The 20,267-nt window shown below is 39.7% G+C and overlaps 2 protein-coding genes and 1 long non-coding RNA gene across 9 annotated transcripts in view; 2 read left to right on the forward strand and 1 right to left on the reverse strand.

Annotated features, from left to right (window-relative positions):
* Window positions 1-5,220, reverse strand: part of peli1a (pellino E3 ubiquitin protein ligase 1a) — an 11,791-nt gene extending 6,571 nt beyond the window's left edge. For 2 of the 4 annotated variants that reach the window (XM_053615646.1, XM_053615647.1), the window contains exon 1: window positions 4,846-5,220. The gene's annotated coding sequence lies outside the window, so the exon portion shown is untranslated. Of the gene's footprint in view, window positions 108-261; window positions 370-4,845 lie in introns of those variants that run through there. The other 2 variants (XM_053615649.1, XM_053615650.1) reach the window with 2 other exon arrangements.
* A 3,704-nt stretch (window positions 5,221-8,924) lies between these two features.
* Window positions 8,925-12,657, forward strand: LOC128602097 (uncharacterized). Of its 2 annotated transcripts, XR_008384800.1 has the most exons (4): window positions 8,925-10,330; window positions 10,686-11,033; window positions 11,181-11,288; window positions 11,455-12,657. It is a non-coding gene; the product is annotated as an uncharacterized LOC128602097 (long non-coding RNA). The 2 variants fall into 2 exon arrangements; XR_008384799.1 differs by having other exon boundaries at window positions 11,181-12,657.
* A 1,910-nt stretch (window positions 12,658-14,567) lies between these two features.
* Window positions 14,568-19,081, forward strand: lgalsla (lectin, galactoside-binding-like a). Of its 3 annotated transcripts, XR_008384826.1 has the most exons (6): window positions 14,568-14,833; window positions 15,129-15,215; window positions 16,111-16,199; window positions 16,312-16,474; window positions 17,385-17,635; window positions 17,823-19,081. XR_008384826.1 is itself a non-coding variant. In XM_053616050.1 (5 exons), the coding sequence occupies exons 1-5, from the start codon at window positions 14,687-14,689 to the stop codon at window positions 17,526-17,528; spliced, it is 630 nt and encodes a 209-aa protein (XP_053472025.1). In that variant the 5' UTR covers window positions 14,568-14,686; the 3' UTR covers window positions 17,529-19,081. The 3 variants fall into 3 exon arrangements, 2 of the variants coding, with proteins under 2 accessions (XP_053472025.1, XP_053472026.1); XM_053616050.1 differs by having other exon boundaries at window positions 17,385-19,081; XM_053616051.1 differs by lacking the exon at window positions 14,568-14,833 and adding an exon at window positions 14,863-15,040 and having other exon boundaries at window positions 17,385-19,081.
* The last annotated feature ends 1,186 nt before the right edge of the window (window positions 19,082-20,267 follow it).

A 20,267-nucleotide genomic window follows, 5' to 3' on the forward strand; every position in this document is an offset into this window, starting at 1 on the left:
AGCGGGATGGCACACGGCTGTCTGATCCACACACGACAAATATCTAATCCAGCTGCTCGGCCCTGTCTGTTTGTCGGTTGCCACAGCTACTGCTTATCTAATGTTTCCTGCCAACACACACACACACACACACACACAAAAGTCAAGCGGAACAGATGATTCCCAGGGATAGATAATGAATGCCTGTGCTGCTGCTGTGTGTGTGTGTGTGTGTGTGTGTGTGTGTGTGTGTGTGTATGTATGTGTATGTATGAGACTGACCTTGTGTGAGTTCATTTGTATGTTTGTGTATAAGTGTATATTCATAAGTGTGTGTGTGCGTGTGTATGTGTGTGTGGCTCCTCCCGAATTCCTGTAACCATGCCAAACACTCGCTCACACTCGCCAGGCGACTAAAACACACCACGCCGTTGCCGAGGAGACGAGTATACAGTCTCTTATATAGGGTCCACGCCTCTGTAAGTATGCACTGCCTAAGAAACAAGAGCTCAGAGCGTGTTTGTGTGCTCTGTTTGTGTGTGTGTGTGCGTGTGTGTGTGCGTGTGTGTGTGTGTGTCTGTTTGTGTGGGAAGAAAGAAAGTTTCTGAGAAAGGAAGAGAAAGTAAGACAGAAGAATAAAGAGAAAACGGACAAGAAAAATTAAATAAGAAAGCGAAAAGAATAAAAGCAAGAACAGCGAGAGAGAGCGAGAGAGTGAGAGAGAGAGAGAGAGAGAGTAGACAGCAGTACTTTTGATCATCAATCACACAAGTTAAAAAAAAAAGACATGGAAAAAGAAATGGGAAATGAGGGATAAAGAGACCTTATTTTCTATCATTCTTTTCTTTGAAGGCAAGAGAGCAAAGGGAAAAAGAAAGAAAGAAAAGAAACGAAAATTAGACTTTTTTTTTTCATAGCTGATGAATGATTTTGTCCAAACCGTCCTGTTTCTATGGAAACTGTGTCAGTACACTGCAGCTTATACATATAGGCCGACATCTACACCGATATACGACTGATATCAGTTCTGATTTTCATTTAAAACTCATCAGAAATCATCTCATCAAACCATTTCTCATTATTTTCACAGACTAAAAGAGCTTAGGGTTCATTTCCATCATTCACGGCAGCTTCGGAGGTAACAGAGTGAGGAAGATGAGGAAGATGATGATCTCTGCATGGCAGAATCTCTTTTAGCTCGCTGCAGGAGCATGGCTGTGGGTTTGGGTTAAGGGTGTAGTGAAGACCATCACTGTCAAGTCCAAGACCAGATCAAGATCCGGTCAACATCGAGTCTTAACGGGGTCGAGGCCAAGAGAAAGTGAGACCGAGTCAATACCGAGTCTTAACGGAGTCGAGGCCAAGAGAAAATGGAGACTGAGTCAAGATGCTTTTCGAGGCCAAGACTTTACTTCAACAAGTTGGCTTCATTTGTGCATTGCTCTAATGATGATTCTGTTTTCTAAAAGGAGCAATTACTACTCGTTCTTGAAGCTTTGTGGAAAGAAAAATGCAACACGGACATTATTTTTTTTTTACAAACTCTTGTCGAGACTAAGACCAGATTTAGCGGAACCAACGCCCAAGACTGGGGCAAGTCCGAGTAGATACAGAAAACTACTCGAGTCCTACAGAACCACTTCTGGGTTTGAAGAGGATCTACCCTGAACCAAATGGAGCTCAAGGAAATAATAAACATGCACAAAAAAACACTGTAACCTCCTCTTCCTCCTCTTCCTCTGGGTCGAGGAACTGCGGGGTGAGAACCGAGAGCCCTCCTGCTGTAGGAAACACTCATTTTGCCCAAGCTGAAACATGACTACCCTGAGGGCTATTGTCTGAAATTCCAACGTTCACAGACGTCATATATAATGTGTTCCAGGTTATAAACAACTCCAAAAATCACACCAAACGACAACGCTGCTTCGTTAGGGTCTCTTAACTAACATTATTTACTGAATTCATTAACATGAACAAACCGTAAACACACCATTCGTTAACTAATAAACAATCATTAATATTAGCAAAGTATGGCGGTAAGTTAACGTGCATCAATTGACGTTTGCTGAAATGTCCACATTTTTGACATGATTACTCAGTCTATTACTCAAAGGTTCTCGTAAGTCTCATAAGTGAGCAAAAATTAAACGGCAGCATGTTGCTAATTTCAACGTCGATAAGTTCCAGAACTTTGTTCTCAGGTTTGGCTTCAGTTCCGAAATGTACCAGAAAACAACTACAAACCACAAACCACAAACAGGTTCATTAAGGTGCTGGCTCCTCTCAGGCACCGTGGGATTCATTTTACTCACCTTCTGAAGGTAGTGATTAGTCAGCATGGTTGTGTTGCAATTAACTCGGTTAACGTTATCGATGGTGTATTAATGATCTTCTCATGTGTTAAGAGAATGTCAGTGTAAAGCGTTTTGCGTTGATGGTTTATCCATCTGTGGTACATAAACCAAACACTGCAGTCATGTGCACAAAAAACCAAAGGAACCAAAACCCTCAGGGTGAGTATCACTTCAAAAGACAGGACTTTTGAGAGCCTCTGGAGAAATTCCCGACTGGGACAAACTGGAACAATGCAGAAGCTTTGTTTCTCTGATGTGACACTCAGATGCTCCACAAATCTCACGCATTTATCTGAAACCCACACAATGACACTTCACTCGTGCTTTAGGCTCACCACCATCACCACTGTGCAGGTCCACTTATTACCAATCATCATCGTCGCTTTGGTTTTAGTCCATCTGGTACTGGAGTGGAACGATATTTAAAAAAAAAAACACACAAAAAAGACACGGACGCACGAGACATCACGGGGAAACGAGACGTTACGCTTGGAACAAATTAATGAGTGACTTAGAAGTGATTCATGTGTTAATGTACCGAAATATTTGGCTCTTTGATTATTTATATTTACATTCAACTTAGATAAAAGGTTCCCTGAGCAGTTCTTAGCTTCAAAAAGAGGTTCTACATGGAAGTGGTTTTGAAAAATAAAACTTGTGCTGCAGAAGTCTACGTAGAACTGCTGCTGTAGACTGTTACTATCTGTCTATCTGTCTGTCTATCTGTCTGTCTATCTGTCTATCTGTCTGTCTATCTATCTATCTATCTATCTGTCTATCTATCTGTCTGTCTATCTATCTTTTATTGCTGTGATTTTTTTATGTAAATGGTAATATTATACACGTAAAAGTAATGTAATATAATATTTTATTATTTATTTAATAGAATTTACCGCCACCCTGACCGGGAAAAAGTGCTTACTGACAGTGAGTCAGTGGGCATTTTATTGATTTTTATTTTGAACTGCAATTATTATTTATTATCCACCCATCCATTTTCTGTACCACTTATCCTACACACGCTGGTGGGGGAGCCAAATTTATCATTATTATTATTCCTTATTATTATAGGGTCGCAGGGAGTCTGCAGCCTATCCCAGGAGACTCAAGGTAGGGGACACCCCAGGGGATGGGGTGCAAATAATAATAATCATAATAATAATAATAATCATAATAATAATAATTATATTTATATATTATTATAATTATATTTATATAATTATTATTATTATTATTATTATTATTATTATTATTATTATTATTATTATCATTAGTAGTAGTAGTAGTAGTAGTATATCTATACTATGTTATTAGTTATGGATGTGTGTTTGGAAATGCTTTACTTCCTACTTCATAAAGTTTTTACTTGTAAAGTGACCTTGCGTGCTAGAAAGGCGTTATATCAACTGAACAAGCAAACAAACAAACAAATAACTAAACAAATAAATAAATAACTTAGTGTTAGTTAATACCGTTGAGCCTTCTCAAAGATTAAAATGTAAATGATTTGTGTTTGTTATTATGGAAATATGAGGGTGAAGAAGACTACACCGCTGCAGTGGTGTAGTAGTGTCTAGTAGTGTAGTAGTGTAGTAGGGTGTAGTGTATTATTTAGTGTGCTACAGTAGCAGAAGATTGGGACGGATCCAGTGTAGAAGTTAGGACAAGGCCGCACGTTGCCATGACGACCCGCAGTGTTGACATAATGTTTAGCGGCGCAGTAAAAAAAAATGAGAGAGAGACTCGCATTTGGCAATCTAACAGGCCTATCTCCAATTCTCAATTCTCTTTTTCATTATCAGTGTGTGTGTGTGTGTGTGTGTGTGTGTGTGTGTGTGTGTGTGTGAATAGCTTCAGACACAAGCGCGATCGAGAACACTGCAAAATGGCAGCATGATGGAGTTATTTTAATCATAATAATAATGATAATAATAATAATAATAATAATAATAATGATGATAATAATAATAATGATGATGATGATGATGACGATGATGATGATGATGATTATTATTATTATGATGCTATTTGTCCACTTCAGTCAGAAGCAGACAAAAACTTTTATTAACGGCCTTTTTATGTATTTGCTTATTTCTTTGTTTGTGTTTTGTGTATATATATATATATAATTAAAAAAAAATATTTGATAGGCTATATATATGTTTTGAAGTCTGAGTGCGCGTGCACATGCACATGGTCCGCCTGCGCATTTCCTTTCCTTCTCCAGAACTGCACTAAACAGCGCAAATCCACCAAAAAGAAACTAAAACCGTCTAAACCCACGGAGCAGATCCCGTGCACAGACAGTTCCACGTGATTTCTCGTGTTTTCAGAGGAATGTTTCCACGCGCATTTAGGCTACATGATCACCGCGTTGCAATAAAGTGAGACGCATTGCGTTGCACCCTCACGCGCACGCTCCGCTCTCTGCACGCGCTGTTTCCTACTTTACACATTTAGGAGTAAATCTACTTTACAGGCAGAGGAGAGTAAAGTGCAGGAAAGGTTTTACCTGTCTCACAGCTGGATCTCCTCTCCTCTCTCTCTCTCTCCCTCTCTCCTCTTCTCTCTCTCTCTCTCTCTCCTCACACACTCCGGCTGCACACAGCTCCAGACACCAAACAGCGCGCGACTGTCCCAACACACCGACACTCACTCGCACCGACATGGACACACACTAAACTAGTCCATTCAGGTAGCCAGCCTCTCTCTCTCTCTCTCTCTCTCTCTCTCTCTCTCTCTCTCTCTCTTTATCTCACGCACACACACACCTACACACACGCGCGCTCACACATACACATATGCAGACAAACGCGCGCGCACTGTACAGTCTCGCGCAGTCTTAATGTTGGTTCGGAGTTCCCCTGTCCGGAGTTTTACAGACACACACACACACACACACACACACACACACACACACACACTTTCTTTATGTTTTCTTTCGTTCGTTCGTTCTTTCACTTTCATGTTTTATTCTTTCTTTCTTTCTTTCTTTTCTTCTTTCTTTCTCTTTAATTTTTATTTATTCTTTCTTTCTTTCTCTTTTTCAGTAAAATAACAACAATATTATTTATGCTTACGTGAACAGTTAGAATGAACCATGCCTTTGGGCCAAGAACAAAAATTAAAATATAATAATAATAATAAGAAGAAGAAGAAGAGAAGAAGAAGAAGAAGGAGAAGAAGAAGAAGAAGAAGAAGAAGAGAAGAAGAAGAAATATAAGAAGAATAAGAATAAGAAGAATAAGAATAAGAATAATAAGAAGAATAAAAATAAGCAGATTAAGAATAAGAATAAGTCTAAGAATAATAATAATAAGCAGAAGAAGAAGAAGAAGAAGAAGATTAAGAATGTTCCTCTGGTCCCTCACTAGCTGACTTGTGATCACATTAGGACTTTGTTTCCTCACTGTTTGTCACTCACTGGTCAGTAAAGGAGCACTGCGTCAGGAAGTCTGTCAGAGACACTGAACATCTCCACAAATCTGACTGAAGACATACCGCTGTGTGATGATTTTTTTTATACGTGTTGTTTTTGTACTCGATGCTAAACTGCTGTCTATAAACGTCCCCTCTTTATTAGCGACATTAGCCTCATAACTACAGAAGAAGAAAAATCTCTCAGCTGATGGACTGCATTCAGGGTTGAAGCGGAGATTGTGTACATTTTATTTTACTTAACCTCTGCTTTAACTTGGCGGTGTGTGTGTGTGTGTGTGTGTGTGTGTGTTTACCGTCTGACAATTCCGTGTCAGCAGATTCATGCTGATTCAGTGTGTGTGTGTGTGTGTGTGTGTATGTGTGTGTGTATGTATGTATGTGTGTGTGTGTGTGTGTGTGTAGCCATGGTTGTAGCTGTACACAAACCTAAACACAAAGCAACTCATGACTTTACTCACACACGTTTATCAACTTTTTCTTTCTCATGTATTCAGGTCTGAGCACCCATGTGAGTCACAACAACAACTCCTACAATTTAAAACAACATTCTTCTATCCTCTACCTTCATCCTGTCTTCTTTTTCATGTCATCTTCTTTTTATTGTTTTTCTTCTCCTCCGCCTTCTCTTTCTCTTGATCCTCTTCTTTGCTGTCCAAGTATTTGTTTTCTTATTCTGCTGCTACTTATTACAGTAGCTATGTCCTTTCCTCTTATTATTATTCTTTTTTTCTTTTCTTTTCTTCTTCCTCTTCTACATTGTCCCCATCCTCATTGTCGTCTCCTTGTTTTTGTTCTCCACTGTACATGACTTTATTTTGTAACCTTCTTTTTTCATTTCTGTTATCATGTTTTTTATCGTGGCTTTCATCCTCTTTGATTGTTTTCTTCCTCTTTGTCATTTTTGTCTGTTTTTTTCATTTCCATCATTTTTCTTCTTCTTTCTCTTTTCTTCTTTGTCCTTATCTTTCTCTTCTTCTGCTCCACCCGCACTGTGTACATACTTTTTTCTTTATTATTCTGTATCTTCTTTCATTGTAGCATCCAGTAAGGACTTCCAGAATTTAGCTGGATTTAGCTGTAAACATGCAACAGAAATAAAGAGTGAATAAAGAACAAATGAGAGTGAATAATGTGGGAATAAAGAGTGAGTAAGAGTGAATAATGGGAATAAAGAGTGAGTAAAAGTGAATAATGGGAATAAAGAGTGAATAAGAGTGAATAATGGGAATTAAGAGTGAATATGAGTGAATAATGGGAATAAAGAGTGAATAATTGGAATAAAGAGTGAATAAGAGTGAATAATGGGAATAAAGAGTGAATATGGGTGAATAATGGGAATAAAGAGTGAATAATTGGAATAAAGAGTGAATAAGAGTGAATAATGGGAATAAAGAGTGAATATGGGTGAATAATGGGAATAAAGAGTGAATAATTGGAATAAAGAGTGAATAAGAGTGAATAATGGGAATAAAGAGGGACTAAGAGTGAATAATGGGAATTAAGAGTGAATATGGGTGAATAATGGGAATAAAGAGGGACTAAGAGTGAATAATGGGAATTAAGAGTGAATATGGGTGAATAATGGGAATAAAGAGGGACTAAGAGTGAATAATGGGAATTAAGAGTGAATATGGGTGAATAATGGGAATAAAGAGGGACTAAGAGTGAATAATGGGAATTAAGAGTGAATATGGGTGAATAATGGGAATAAAGAGGGACTAAGAGTGAATAATGGGAATTAAGAGTGAATATGGGTGAATAATGGGAATAAAGAGGGACTAAGAGTGAATAATGGGAATTAAGAGTGAGTAATGGGAATAAAGAGTGAATACAAGTGAATAATGGGAACAAAGAGTGAATAAGAGTGAATAATTGGAATAAAGAGGGACTAAGAGTGAATAATGGGAATTAAGAGTGAGTAATGGGAATAAAGAGTGAATAATGGGACTAAAGAGTGATTAATGGTAAATAAAGAGTGAATAAGGGTAGATAAAGAGTGAATAAGAGTGAATAATGGGACTAAATAGTGATTAAGGGTAAATAAAGAGTGAATAAGAGTGAATAATGGGAATAAAGAGTGAATAACAGTGAATAATGGGAATAAAGAGTGAATAAGTGGAATAAAGAGTGAATAAGAGTGATAATGGGAATTAAGAGTGAATACGAGTGAAAAATGGGACTAAAGAGTGATTAAGTGTAAATAAAGAGTGATTAAGGGTAAATAAAGAGTGAATAAGAGTGAATAATGGGAATAAAGAGTGAATAAGAGTGAATAATGGGACTAAAGAGTGATTAAGGGTAAATAAAGAGTGAATAAGGGTAAATAAAGAGTGAATAAGAGTGAATAATGGGACTAAATAGTGATTAAGGGTAAATAAAGAGTGAATAAGAGTGAATAATGGGAATAAAGAGTGAATAAGAGTGAATAATGGGAATAAAGAGTGAATAATTGGAATAAAGAGTGAATAAGAGTGAGAATGGGAATTAAAAGTGAATACAAGTGAAAAATGGGACTAAAGAGTGATTAAGTGTAAATAAAGAGTGATTAAGGGTAAATAAAGAGTGAATAAGAGTGAATAATGGGAATAAAGAGTGAATAAGAGTGAATAATGGGACTAAAGAGTGATTAAGGGTAAATAAAGAGTGAATATGAGTGAATAATGGGACTAAAGAGTGAATAAGAGTGAATAATGGGAATAAAGACAGTACCTCTGGATTAGCAGACTGGGGGGGTGATCCCTATCTTTAAGAAGGGTCCCTGTATAACCGGAGCTAGAGTCTGTTCCGTATTACCAACGTCAGATCAGACTTGTTCCTAGAGTGCACTGGGCTCTGTCCTTTGTCACTGGTACTGTTCATTGTTTTAATGGACAGAATTTCTAGGTGCGAAGGAGGTCCGGTTTGGTGACCTCAGCATTGTGTCTTTGTTATTTGTAGATTTTGTGGTCCTTTTGTCTTCATTGAGCAGTGACCCCCAGTGTGATCTGGGGCGGTTTATAGCTCAGTGTGATGTGGCCAGGATAAGGGTCAGCACCTCCAAATCTGAGGCAGTGGTTCTCAGCCGGAGGTGGGTGAGGTGGGTTTTTCCCTTCAGGTCAGAAATGAGATGCTGCCTCAAGCAGAGGAATAAGGAGTTAATAAAGAGTGAACAAAAAGAGTGAAAAAAGTAAAGCGTGGATAATAAGGAATAAAGAGTGAATAACAGAAATAAAGAGTGAATAAGGAGTGAATAAGGAGTGAATAACAATAAAGAGTGAATAAAGAGCAAATAAGGATTGAATAAAGAGTGAATACGGAGTGAATAACAATAAAGACTGAATAAGGAGCAAATAAGGATTGAATAAAGAGTGAATAAGGAGTGAATAACAATAAGGAGTGAATAAAGAGTGAATAAGGAGTGAATAAGGAGTAAATAAGGAGTGAATAAGGAGTGAATAACAATAAAGAGTGAATAAGGAGTGAATAACAATAAGGAGTGAATAAGGAGTGAATAACAATAAAGAGTGAATAAAGAGTGATAAGGCATGAATAAGGAGTGAATAAAGAGTGAATACGGAGTGAATAACAATAAGGAGTGAATAAGGAGCAAATAAGGATTGAATAAAGAGTGAATAAGGAGTGAATAACAATAAGGAGTGAATAAAGAGTGAATAAGGAGTGAATAAGGAGTAAATAAGGAGTGAATAACAATAAAGAGTGAATAAGGAGTGAATAAGGAGTGAATAAGGAGTGAATAACAATAAAGAGTGAATAAAGAGTGATAAGGAGTGAATAACAATAAGGAGTGAATAAAGAGTGATAAGGAGTGAATAAGGAGTGAATAACAATAAAGAGTGAATAAAGAGTGATAAGGAGTGAATAAGGAGTGAATAACAATAAGGAGTGAACAAAGACTGAATGAGGAGTGAATAATAATAAGGAGTGAATAAAGAGTGATAAGGGGTGAATAAAGAGTGATAAGGAGTGAATAAAGAGTGAATAAGGAGTGAATATGGAGTGAATAAGGAGTGAATAACAATAAGGAGTGAATAAAGAGTGATAAGGAGTGAATAAGTAGTGAATAACATTAATAAGTATTGAATAATGTGCTCCCGCGAGGACGTTTGTCTTATTTTTTTAAACAGATGTTTCTTTGAGGAAGTTTTTGTTGCCTTCGTTTTTGAAAACTCCAACACGGTAACCTAGCAACCACCGCTTGGTGCGCGTCGCCGGGGGCGCGCCCCAGTCCGCGCCGCGCGCTCCCGTTACATAACGCCAGTGTTGTGCCATAGCGCCAAGGCAAACAGTGAGTTACCGGGGCTGCGGGCTGTTGTCGCGCTGCCATGGAGACGGTTGCCTCGCGCACCGGCGTGTTTACGGTGTGTTTTAAATATCCCGACCTGAACTCCCGGCCTGAGAGAGGAACAAAGAGCGCGCGCACTCGCGTGAGCATGCGTGTTCGTGTGTTCATGTGTGTGTGTGTGTGTGTGTGTGTGTGTGTGATAAGGAAGAGATGACAGATAGCCGTGTGGTGTGCTGGACAGATTGTCTTTGTCTCTGGCCTGGAGGAAACTCCTGTGAGTGACACACACACACACACACACACACACACACACACAGTATGGGTTCACTGAACAAGTACTGTTTCCATTTACACACTCCACATGCTCCAGTGAACACTTCACACACACTTCTCCTTGTTACTTCTTACGCCTTTCGTCTTCTCCTTCTTTCCTTCTCCTTTTTTATTGTCAGTGTTTTTCTTATTCTCTGAATTTTTCCACTACACTCTGTATATGTTTACTTATCATTTTTCATTTTTATCTTGCGTTACTTTGATCTTTTTTCTCTTTATCCCCATCTTTACTTCTTTATTTCACTTTCTTGTGCTGCATTTCTTCATCGTTGTGGTCGTAAAATTGTCTTCATAAGCAAAAGAAGCTGTCAGAATGATCAACAGCCCAGAGGAAGGTCCGGATGTTTGTCTGTTTGAAAAATCCCTCAGTAATAACAATCATCCCATACATCAGCTCTGTCCAGTGCGTCCTGCAGTTACTCTGCGTTTAGAAAGATGGCTTCTGAGAGCAATTTTCTTTTAATTATACGAGCGGTAGTGGTTACCCATAAACCCCAGGAGGGAAAAAGAGTTCGGAGACTGCAGTGTGCATTAATAAATGAACGCGTAGAGAAGGAACAATGAATAAACGCTATCAGGTTTTCTCACTCATCTCGCATTATCTGTATCCCCATCTTGTCCTCGTGTTGGTCCGAGCTGCGGTGGTATGTCAGTCTCCTGCCAAGTATTAATAAAATGTTATCTTATCTCATAAACAAACTGCAAACATTGACACCTGTCGCCATGCAGCTCGTCCTCGGTTACGTGTGTGTGAGCAGATTTTATGGTTGTGTTTTGTTCTTTCATTCCAGCACACTGATGAGTCTGACAGTGCCGGTCCTAGTCCATTTGGTTCCCTAGGCGAGATTCATCCCCAACGCCCCCGACCACACACACCAAAAAAAAAACACTCATTTCTCGTACTCAATAGTATTTTACTTACTTCAGTAATACAAAAATGATCAAATAAAACAAATTTTTGAAAATAAATAGCCATGTGGACGCCGGCGTCTGTGGATCTAGGTCAGACGTACTTGTTTTTCCAGTTTTCAAGTTCAAGTTCAAGTGCCTTTATTGTCATTTCAGCCATATACAGCTGGTACGGTTCACAGTGAAACGAAACAGTGTTCTTCCAGGACCACGGTGCTACATAAAACAACACACTAACCACATGAGATGACACGGAACTAAACACGACCTACACATTTCTGCATAAAGTGCACGTGCAAGTGTGTGCTAACAACACAGGACAGTACAATACTACTAAACTAAATGTCTACGATGGAGGGAAGAGAGACCCCGAGGATCTTCTCAGCTGTCCTCACGATCCGCTGCAGGGTCTTGCGATACGTTGAGGTGCAATTTCCGAACCAGACAGTGATGCAGCTGCTCAGGATGCTCTCAGTGGTTCTCTGTAGAACGTGGTGAGGATGAGGGATGGGAGATGGGCTTTTTTCAGCCTTCGCAGAAAGTAGAGACACTGCTGGGGTTCCTTAGATTTGGAGCTGGTGTTGAGGGACCAGGTGAGATTCTCCGTCAGGTGAACACCAAGGAATTTGGTGCCCTTGACGATCTTGATGGAGGATCCTTGGATGTTCAATGGAGAGTGGGCGCGCCGTGCTCGCCTGAAGTCAACAACCATGTCTTTTGATTTGTCCATGTTCAGAGACAGGTTGTTGGCTCTGCACCAGTCTGTTAATCGCTGCACCTCCTCTCTGTATGCTGACTCGTCGCTCTTGCTGATGAGACCCACCATGGTTGTGTCACTGGCGAACTTGATGATCTGGTTGGAGCTGTGCGTTGCTGCACAGTCGTGAGTTAGCAGAGTGAACAGCAGTGGACTGAGCACACAGCCCTGAGGGACCCCCGAGCTCAGTGTGGTGGTGCTGGAGATTCTGTTCCCGATCCGGACTGATTGAGGTCTCCCAGTTAGGAAGTCCGGGATCAAGCTGCAGGTGGAGGTGTTCAGGCCCAGTAGGTTCAGAATTCAGCCAATCCTGGTCTTCGTTGTAAATCCATCATCTAAATAATTTTACACCAAAAAAATGACAAATGATATAGAACTTGTAATAAGCTTACTTTTGTTTTTTCTTTTCATGCTTTGCCTCGTCTTCTTTTTTCTAAATTGAGCTCCCGATGTTTTTTGTCGCTTCATTTTGCAGTCCATAATTCCTTAAAAAAACTAAATCATTATCACTGACACTCACACACATTTCACAGTCACACAGAGACACCAACGGTGATGACTGAGAAGTATGATGTACTTTTTAATATGATTAAAAAATTTATATAAAATGATGTGTGTTGTGTTGCACTTACAACCTTGCACTTACAACCACACTGCCGCTTATTTACATCGGCACTAGGGGGCGCCAACAAACCAACTTGACCAAACAAACTTTTCTGAGGTAAAAAAAGACATGAGGAGTATTAAATGTGCCTCTGATTCAGTGGGGCGGCTGTGGGGTGGCACTCCAAATATGGTGACACCCTAGGCGGCTGCGTATGACGCCTAATGAATTGATCGGCCCTGGAGTCTGATGAGGCTCCAGGCCATGGCTCATGATGAAATCTCCTGATGGTGCGGTCCTGGGTGTTCAACATGTGGTTTCTGGTGATAAATGTCACTCAAAGAGTGTGCATTATGGTGGCAGCGTGCCGTTCGACCTCTTCTTTACGTCTAATTATATCTGAGGCATTATTCCAGGAAGAGAACTGACTACAGTCTCAGAATAAGGTGCTAAACTGTACCTGTCACTGGGTTGGTAGTTTTAAGCTTGGTCTACATCAAACTTAGAAACTTTTCTTAAAGAAAGGCTTTAGAGGGTGCTGTGCACCAAAACACTATTCCAGTAAGTTGCTACTGTTGCACATTCTCCCTGTGACCACTCAGGTTTCCTCCAGGTTCTCCGGTTTCCTCCAGATTCCTGAAAATATGGGTACGTAATTTCGCGACTCGAAATTGCCCCTAGGTGTGAATAAGTGTCTGGATGGTGTCCTGCGATGGACTGGCATCTATCTACGCGTGCTCTTTTCTTAAACGCAGGACTTTTATAAAGCTAGATAAACAGCTAGACTGACATCACAGCGCCATCTGCTGGCCATGTGATCGACATTCACTTACTCAGCATGAGACACACCCGTGGGTTTAAGGGTTAAATTCAACCTTTCCAAGGAAGTGTACATCACAGTGTGCGCGTGTAAATTAGTAGAGAACAAGGGCTGACATTAATGTGATGCTAACTTGGGCTAATTTAGAATGTTATTAATTGGAGGAGGCAAAAACAGTCCAGTTTATGAATTTGTTAACAGCTTCATTCATGAGTTTGAAAGCAGTTTTGTCTGATTTATTTGGAATGTGCAGGTGTTATTCTTTTGCTTATTGCCTCACTTCTTCTTCATCATCTTTTTTTTCTCTTTTTCTCTATCATCTTTCTCTATCATATATATATATATATATATATATATATATATATATATATATATATATATATATATATATACACACACACAGTGCTGTGAAAAAGTATTTACCCCAACCTGATGTCTTCTGTTTTTGTGTATATCTCATAATAAATAGTTTTAGATCTTCAAACAAAATAACACAAAACAAAGGCGATCTGAGTAAACACACAATACAGTTTTTTTTTTTTTATTGAAGCAAAAAAAAAAAAAAAAAAGTTAGCCAACGCCTATCAGCCAACTAATTGCCCCCTTAAACTTAAAATCTGGTTGTGCCACCGTCAGCAGCAATAACTGGAGATCAGTCTTTCACTTACTTCTAGGACTGGGACTTATTTATATATATATATATATATATATATATATATATATATATATATATATATATATATATATATATATACACACACACACACACACACACACACACACACAGTGCCCATCCTGCCCATTTCTTCTGTTAGAGAGAGAGAGAGAGAGAGAGAGAGAGAGAGATACTGTGTATGTGTGTGTGTGTGTGTGTGTGTGTGTGGGTGGGTGGGTCTTTTTTTGTTACAACGAAAGGTAAAAAAAAATAGAAAGTGTACACATACACTTTCTATTTTATTTTTTTTTTTATTTTACCTTTCGTTGTAATTTAAACAGAAACGAAATTACAGGAAAAAAAAACATGATTCCAAATGGTCGCCTTTTAAACATATAGTGCACTGTATATAGTGTAGATGCCTCGGTCTTTCATACCCTATGTAGTGTACTAATACAGTACACAGGGAGCCATTCGGGATTCAGCCATGACGTCATCGTCAACGTTCCCAATCTCTCCCCGAGCGCTGTCACGTGTTTCATACGAGGCAATATGATTGGACGGTTTTTCGCCTTCAAACGCCTCCACAGTCACGTGATCATACCGGGCGCGTGCTGCTGCCGCTGTCAAAAAAAAAAAAATCCAGCAGTTTGTAAATTTTTCCCCAAGATGGCGGAGCTCGGAATGCGAGAGGAATTCGTGAGTATTTTGAGGAGAGATGATGCGCGTTTACGTCCCTTTTTTCCACAGCATATCCATTTTGAACTATGAACATATGTTTGTTATCCGGTTATTAATTTAACTACCAGCAGGTTTGAGTTAAACTGTTGATCTAACTGTTCATTTGCTGTTAAGTAGTATAGCTTTGAAGTGGAATGGTTTTTGGGTGTAAACAGACTAATGCATGTAAGTCCTATTAGAGCATCTCATCATGGTCCTGAGTGTGTACAGGGCAATAATACTTTTACATGTTTATTTCTTTTTTTGCTTTCAGAGGTCTGCAGCACCTAACAGGAAGCTGGACAGCTCTTTTGGAGAACCTGCATTTGCTTCCCCCAGCAAAGATGAACAGCAGCTCCTGGTATTGAACCGACTTCCTGTGGAAGCTAAAAACAATAAATTTGTGGTTAATCCTTAATGACGAGAACAATAAGAAGTCTAAACTCTCATTTACGTCAGATTTTAATACAAGCCTGGAGCGCGTTACGGAAATAAAACATGTTGGCCTAATACAAATTCGAGTGAAGTGTATATAAAGAGTTTAAGAGAGTGGTTATAAAAAGTGAGTTTCAACGTGGTAAAGCTTTAATGAGTCCCTTTCCGTTGAAACGTTTTGTTACAACACGTAACATAACCGCATAGTTTCCACTCCTGTACAAATATTTCTTATTTTTAATTGAGTTATTTCAATGCACAGGCTGAGGAGGAGTAGGACAGGTTTTCATTTTAGCTGTGTATGCGACAAAAATAAACAATCTTGAGTCAGGTGGGAAATTTTTACCCAGCTTGGAAAATCATGCTGGAACAGGGTTGGGCGTTTTGGTTCCAGTGAAGGGAAAGTGTAGTGCTACAGCGTACAGAGACGTTGTGTGCTTCAGACTTTGTGGGAATAATTTGGGGAAGAAGCACATATGGGTGTGATGGTCAGGGGTGCACAAACTTTTAGCCGTGTTGTGATGTGTTGCGTAGCATAAACCTCGAATTTCCTTATGAAAGGCTAATGAGGGTCCCTTGAAAACTATAATGTTTTAGCTTTAAACGTGATGATGTCTCTACAGTGAGAACTCCTTTTTTTTAAATACGGGAAAGTTTTTGGGAATGACTCGGAGACCTGTGGTATATCTGAATGTTCATCACTGGACTAGACTGTAACATACAGTCTGGATATAATTACCTGTTTGTTTGGGTTTTTTTTTTTTTAATGATGGTCCGTAGGGGGAAAAAAAATCAAGTGATATATTATGTGTTTGGGTCAGGCAGTGCCGTTTTGTGGAAGTATCCGAGGTGGGATGCGACCCGGGAAGAAAATCACGATCATGGGCATTGTGGATCCAGAACCAGATGGGTGAGAACATGAGCACCAACGCACACACACACACGTACACTCATCCTGCTCATACTGATGGGTAAATACTGAATGAGATTGTGACTGTGTGTGATGTGATGTGATCGGACAGTTTTGACATCAGTCTGACGTGTGGGTGTGACGACGTGGCGCTGGAGGTCAGCGCGAGGTTCGAGGATCGCCAGCTGCTGAGGAACGCGCACGTCTCGGGCTCGTGGGGGGAGGAAGAGATGGCCATCCCCTTCTTTCCGTTCCTCGCAGGACAGCCGTTCAGGGTATATGATCGACATCGTCATGATGTTCTCATCTCTCTGTTTCTCTAGATACCGTTCAACTTCACGGTGTATGATTGATTAAAATGCTTTCCCAACATAATACCACGCAATGTAGTTTGTTCCCAAAATGCTCGACTAATCGTATTTTCCCAAACTACAAGCGAACAAACGGAGTCTGAGTTAAGCGGAGGAAATCAGTTAAGACGCTGCTGCTGTACATGTGGCATCGACGTAACAGGCGTCAGCTCAAGCTGAGCTCCGAATAAAATCTGTTCTCACTGGGCGTGACCTAATATTCTAAACAGCCCGCTTGATTGACAACCCTCTGTCTGAGACACCCAGCCTACACTCACTAGGATAACTTTCACTTACGGTGCGTTCACACGTACAGCGGCAAAGCGACAGTGACCATTGGCGGCTAGGTGTGGGCGTGTCCGAGAAAAGTTTAACTTTATGCTAATTTGGAGTGACTTGCAGCGACTATGTGATGCATATATACAGTACACAGGTGAACTTTATATACAAACGCTCTCCCTTCAAAAGAGAACTGGTTTGTTGTCAAAAGTGGAATGCTGGTTGATAAGTGTTTCCATGGCAACCAGTAGTAGGAACGGCTACTGGCGACTTCATAGTATGGCGACTCGCAGCGATAAAATCACTGCATGTGTGAATGCACTTTTACTTTCTACATCAGCTTTCAGTTTCTCACCGGGCCACTCAGAACGGAAGAAGCCGGTTCTGATAAAGGCTGCGTGGGAGGGAAGACGGCTGACGACGGCCTTGCGATCGATGAGGGTGGAGCTTACAAATGCGTTCTCCAAGCCCCATTTGCACTGAAATGTGGCGTTGATTCAGATTGTGTGACCTTCCGTGTTATTTCGTGACCTATGCTTTCGTGTTATTTTTCCAGCTGGAGATTCACTGCGAGCACCAGAGTTTCCGCGTGTTGCTGGACGGTCAGCCGCTGTTCGATTTCTGTCACCGCGTGCGTTCGCTGACGTCCATCGACACCATCCAGATCAGCGGCAGCCTGAGCCTCACCAAACTGAACTGAGTTGGAGACGATCAGCCGCTCACGCCAGCCGGACTCTGTGCGTCTCTTAACACCAAGCTGGAGTGGACCTCTCGGCAAGAACGTTTCTGTGAACACGGAGTTTGATCGTAAGAGACCAGTGTCTCTCAGTGAAAGGACTGGAGTCATCACTGTCTTCTTATTTGCTGTGTTTGAACTTTTGAAGTTGCGGCTGTTAATATGAATCGCTTGCACACACCAGCACGGGTACCTGTAGTTAATCTAGCTTTTTTTTTTCCCCCCTTCTCTTTTTTTTATATGTTTTATAATCATTAGCGCATCATTCAGTGCTGACACTGAAGAGAACAGGATGTAGGTGTTAGCGTGGTGGAGAAAACACCTGGTCTGGGTATTTTCCGGACTACCCTTAACTCGCCGCTAACACTAGCCATGTGGTAAAGCCCACGGACGTGCTAGTGGAATTTAGCGTCATCATGGCCACAACGAAATAAAATCTCCTTTGTAAAGTGAGTATTTATTTAAGCTTGATAGAAGGATTAAGATCAGGACTGTTGGGCTTAACTACAGCAGCACTAACGCTGAACTACAATACACTACACCACACTAGTAGACCAGCAGGGGGCGCAGTTTGTAACGTTTAGACAAGGCCAGTTGCCCCTGGAATGGACACATTTCTTCCACCCTCATTGTTAAAAGTAAATATCCCTTGTGGATTTTTTTTTTTTTTAAGGAAAATGGCTGGGGCTGAGCTAATTTCTGGTCTAGAATCGTGTAAAGAAAAACCTAAGATGAAAAGACTAAAAAAAAAATGAAGCACAAAAAGCACTGCATGGTAATACGTGGCAGCAATTTACTATATATTTCTTTTCCAAAAGTGCCTTTGAAGTTTTACGACTGTTTCAATGTTACAAACTGCACCTTTAAAAGAATAATTTGTCCAGAACTAAAATCGACCCCAGTTTTATTCCATTACCCTGAATATAGTCGATCAGCCAAGGCATGTTTTTAGGATTAGAATTTTTTCTCTTTAGATTTGGACTCGAGCCGTGAGGCTAATATGGGCAGCAGATTATCATCATGAACAAAGTTGCACATGGCTGCTTTAAAACCATCCGCTTAGAGTCTTAAATGTCAAAGGTTCTGACAGGTAGGTCAGCGAATCTCAACAGTGACTTTGTGTAACTGGAATTAAATACATGTATACAATCAGAGCAAAAAGGAGAAAGACTTTACAGTGTACTGTACTGTTCAGGCATGCGGGAATAACCTCATCCGGAGCATGGTGAGCGTTCCAGACTGAGAGCGATAATAATAATAATGAGTAGAAGCTCAGGAACACGGCAGAGCGCTGATGTAAATGTGTAACTGTGGAACTAAACGAATCTAATATATGGCGGTGTTTTGTCAGACATTCCAACTACAGAATACAGAGGTGTATATAAAATGAAAATATTGATCAAACGAAGGCATTTCATTGTAAAGCATTTTGTGTGATTTTTGTTTTGAATGCTTCTGTTGTCATTTTTGTTTATTTCATAATCACTACGCAATTAAAGCCTTGTCCTGCTCATCAATGCTGCGGTCATCATCTTATTGGTCAGATTCCCAATAATGAAGCACTTTAACAGTCATGAGTTGTTTTGACTCCGATAACACACACACACACACACTGATAAACACACTCAGTTCCTGGACATAGAGGTCACAACTTTATAGGTTTTCCAGCCCATGAAGACTTCAATAACTTTTCTTTTCCCTGCAGAATTCCCAGTACATGTTGGAGACTCTGCTGTCTCATTCTACTTCCTGTTTTTCTCATTGTCCGTCTTATCTTTCTGCTCCTGACTTCTTCCGCACGCCTTTCTTGAGCAACTAATATACACCAGGCTGCCACTTTATTAAGCTAAACATTTGCTTGGGGGGGTTTAACAATAAGAAAGATTTAAGAATTTTCAATTTAAAAAGAGTAAAGTATTTGTTTACTCAAACTTTTACACTGTTACATAATAATAAACATTTTAAATAATAATAACCACAGATATAAAAACCCAACATCAAATATATCCACTTTTTTTCAGTAAAGGTTAATAATTAAGAAATTTATATTAAATTAAGAAAATGGAGCTGTTGAGTTGATGCTCCTGATTAAGACCGAAAATCATAATGCCAACCAAACATAAAAATAACAATGAAATAGGGTAAGAAAAATAGATCCGTCTCATTATTGTTCATTGTACGTCTATTAGTTTGAATGGAAAATAAATACAGTAATAAAAAATCTAAAATATTAATTTTGTTTTATTACAATTTTAGAACTTTATTAGTTTTTTAAAAGTTATTGTCTCATTCCATCACGCCTTCAGCTGTGGATACGTAATGATCTCATTCCCACACCTTACTGAACCATAGTCATGCCTTAATTATCTCATTCTCATGCCTTAATTATCTCATTCCCACACCTTAGTTATCTCACTCTCATGCCTTAATTATCTCAACATGCCTTAATCTTATTCCCATGCTTAATGATCTCATTCCCACATCTTAGTCATCTTATTCCCATGTCTTAATTATCTAATTCCCGTGCCTAAATGATCTCATTCCAATGCCTTACTAATCTCATGCCTTAATCATTCCCATGTCTTATTTCATTCCCATGCCTTAATTATCTCATTCACGTACCTTAATGATCTCCTTCCAATGTCTAAATTATCACATTCTCATGCCTTAGTACCTCTTTCTCATGTCTTACTTACTCAATCC

The sequence above is a fragment of the Ictalurus furcatus genome, chromosome 26 (assembly GCF_023375685.1).
Source record: "Ictalurus furcatus strain D&B chromosome 26, Billie_1.0, whole genome shotgun sequence".
Taxonomy (NCBI): domain Eukaryota; kingdom Metazoa; phylum Chordata; class Actinopteri; order Siluriformes; family Ictaluridae; genus Ictalurus; species Ictalurus furcatus.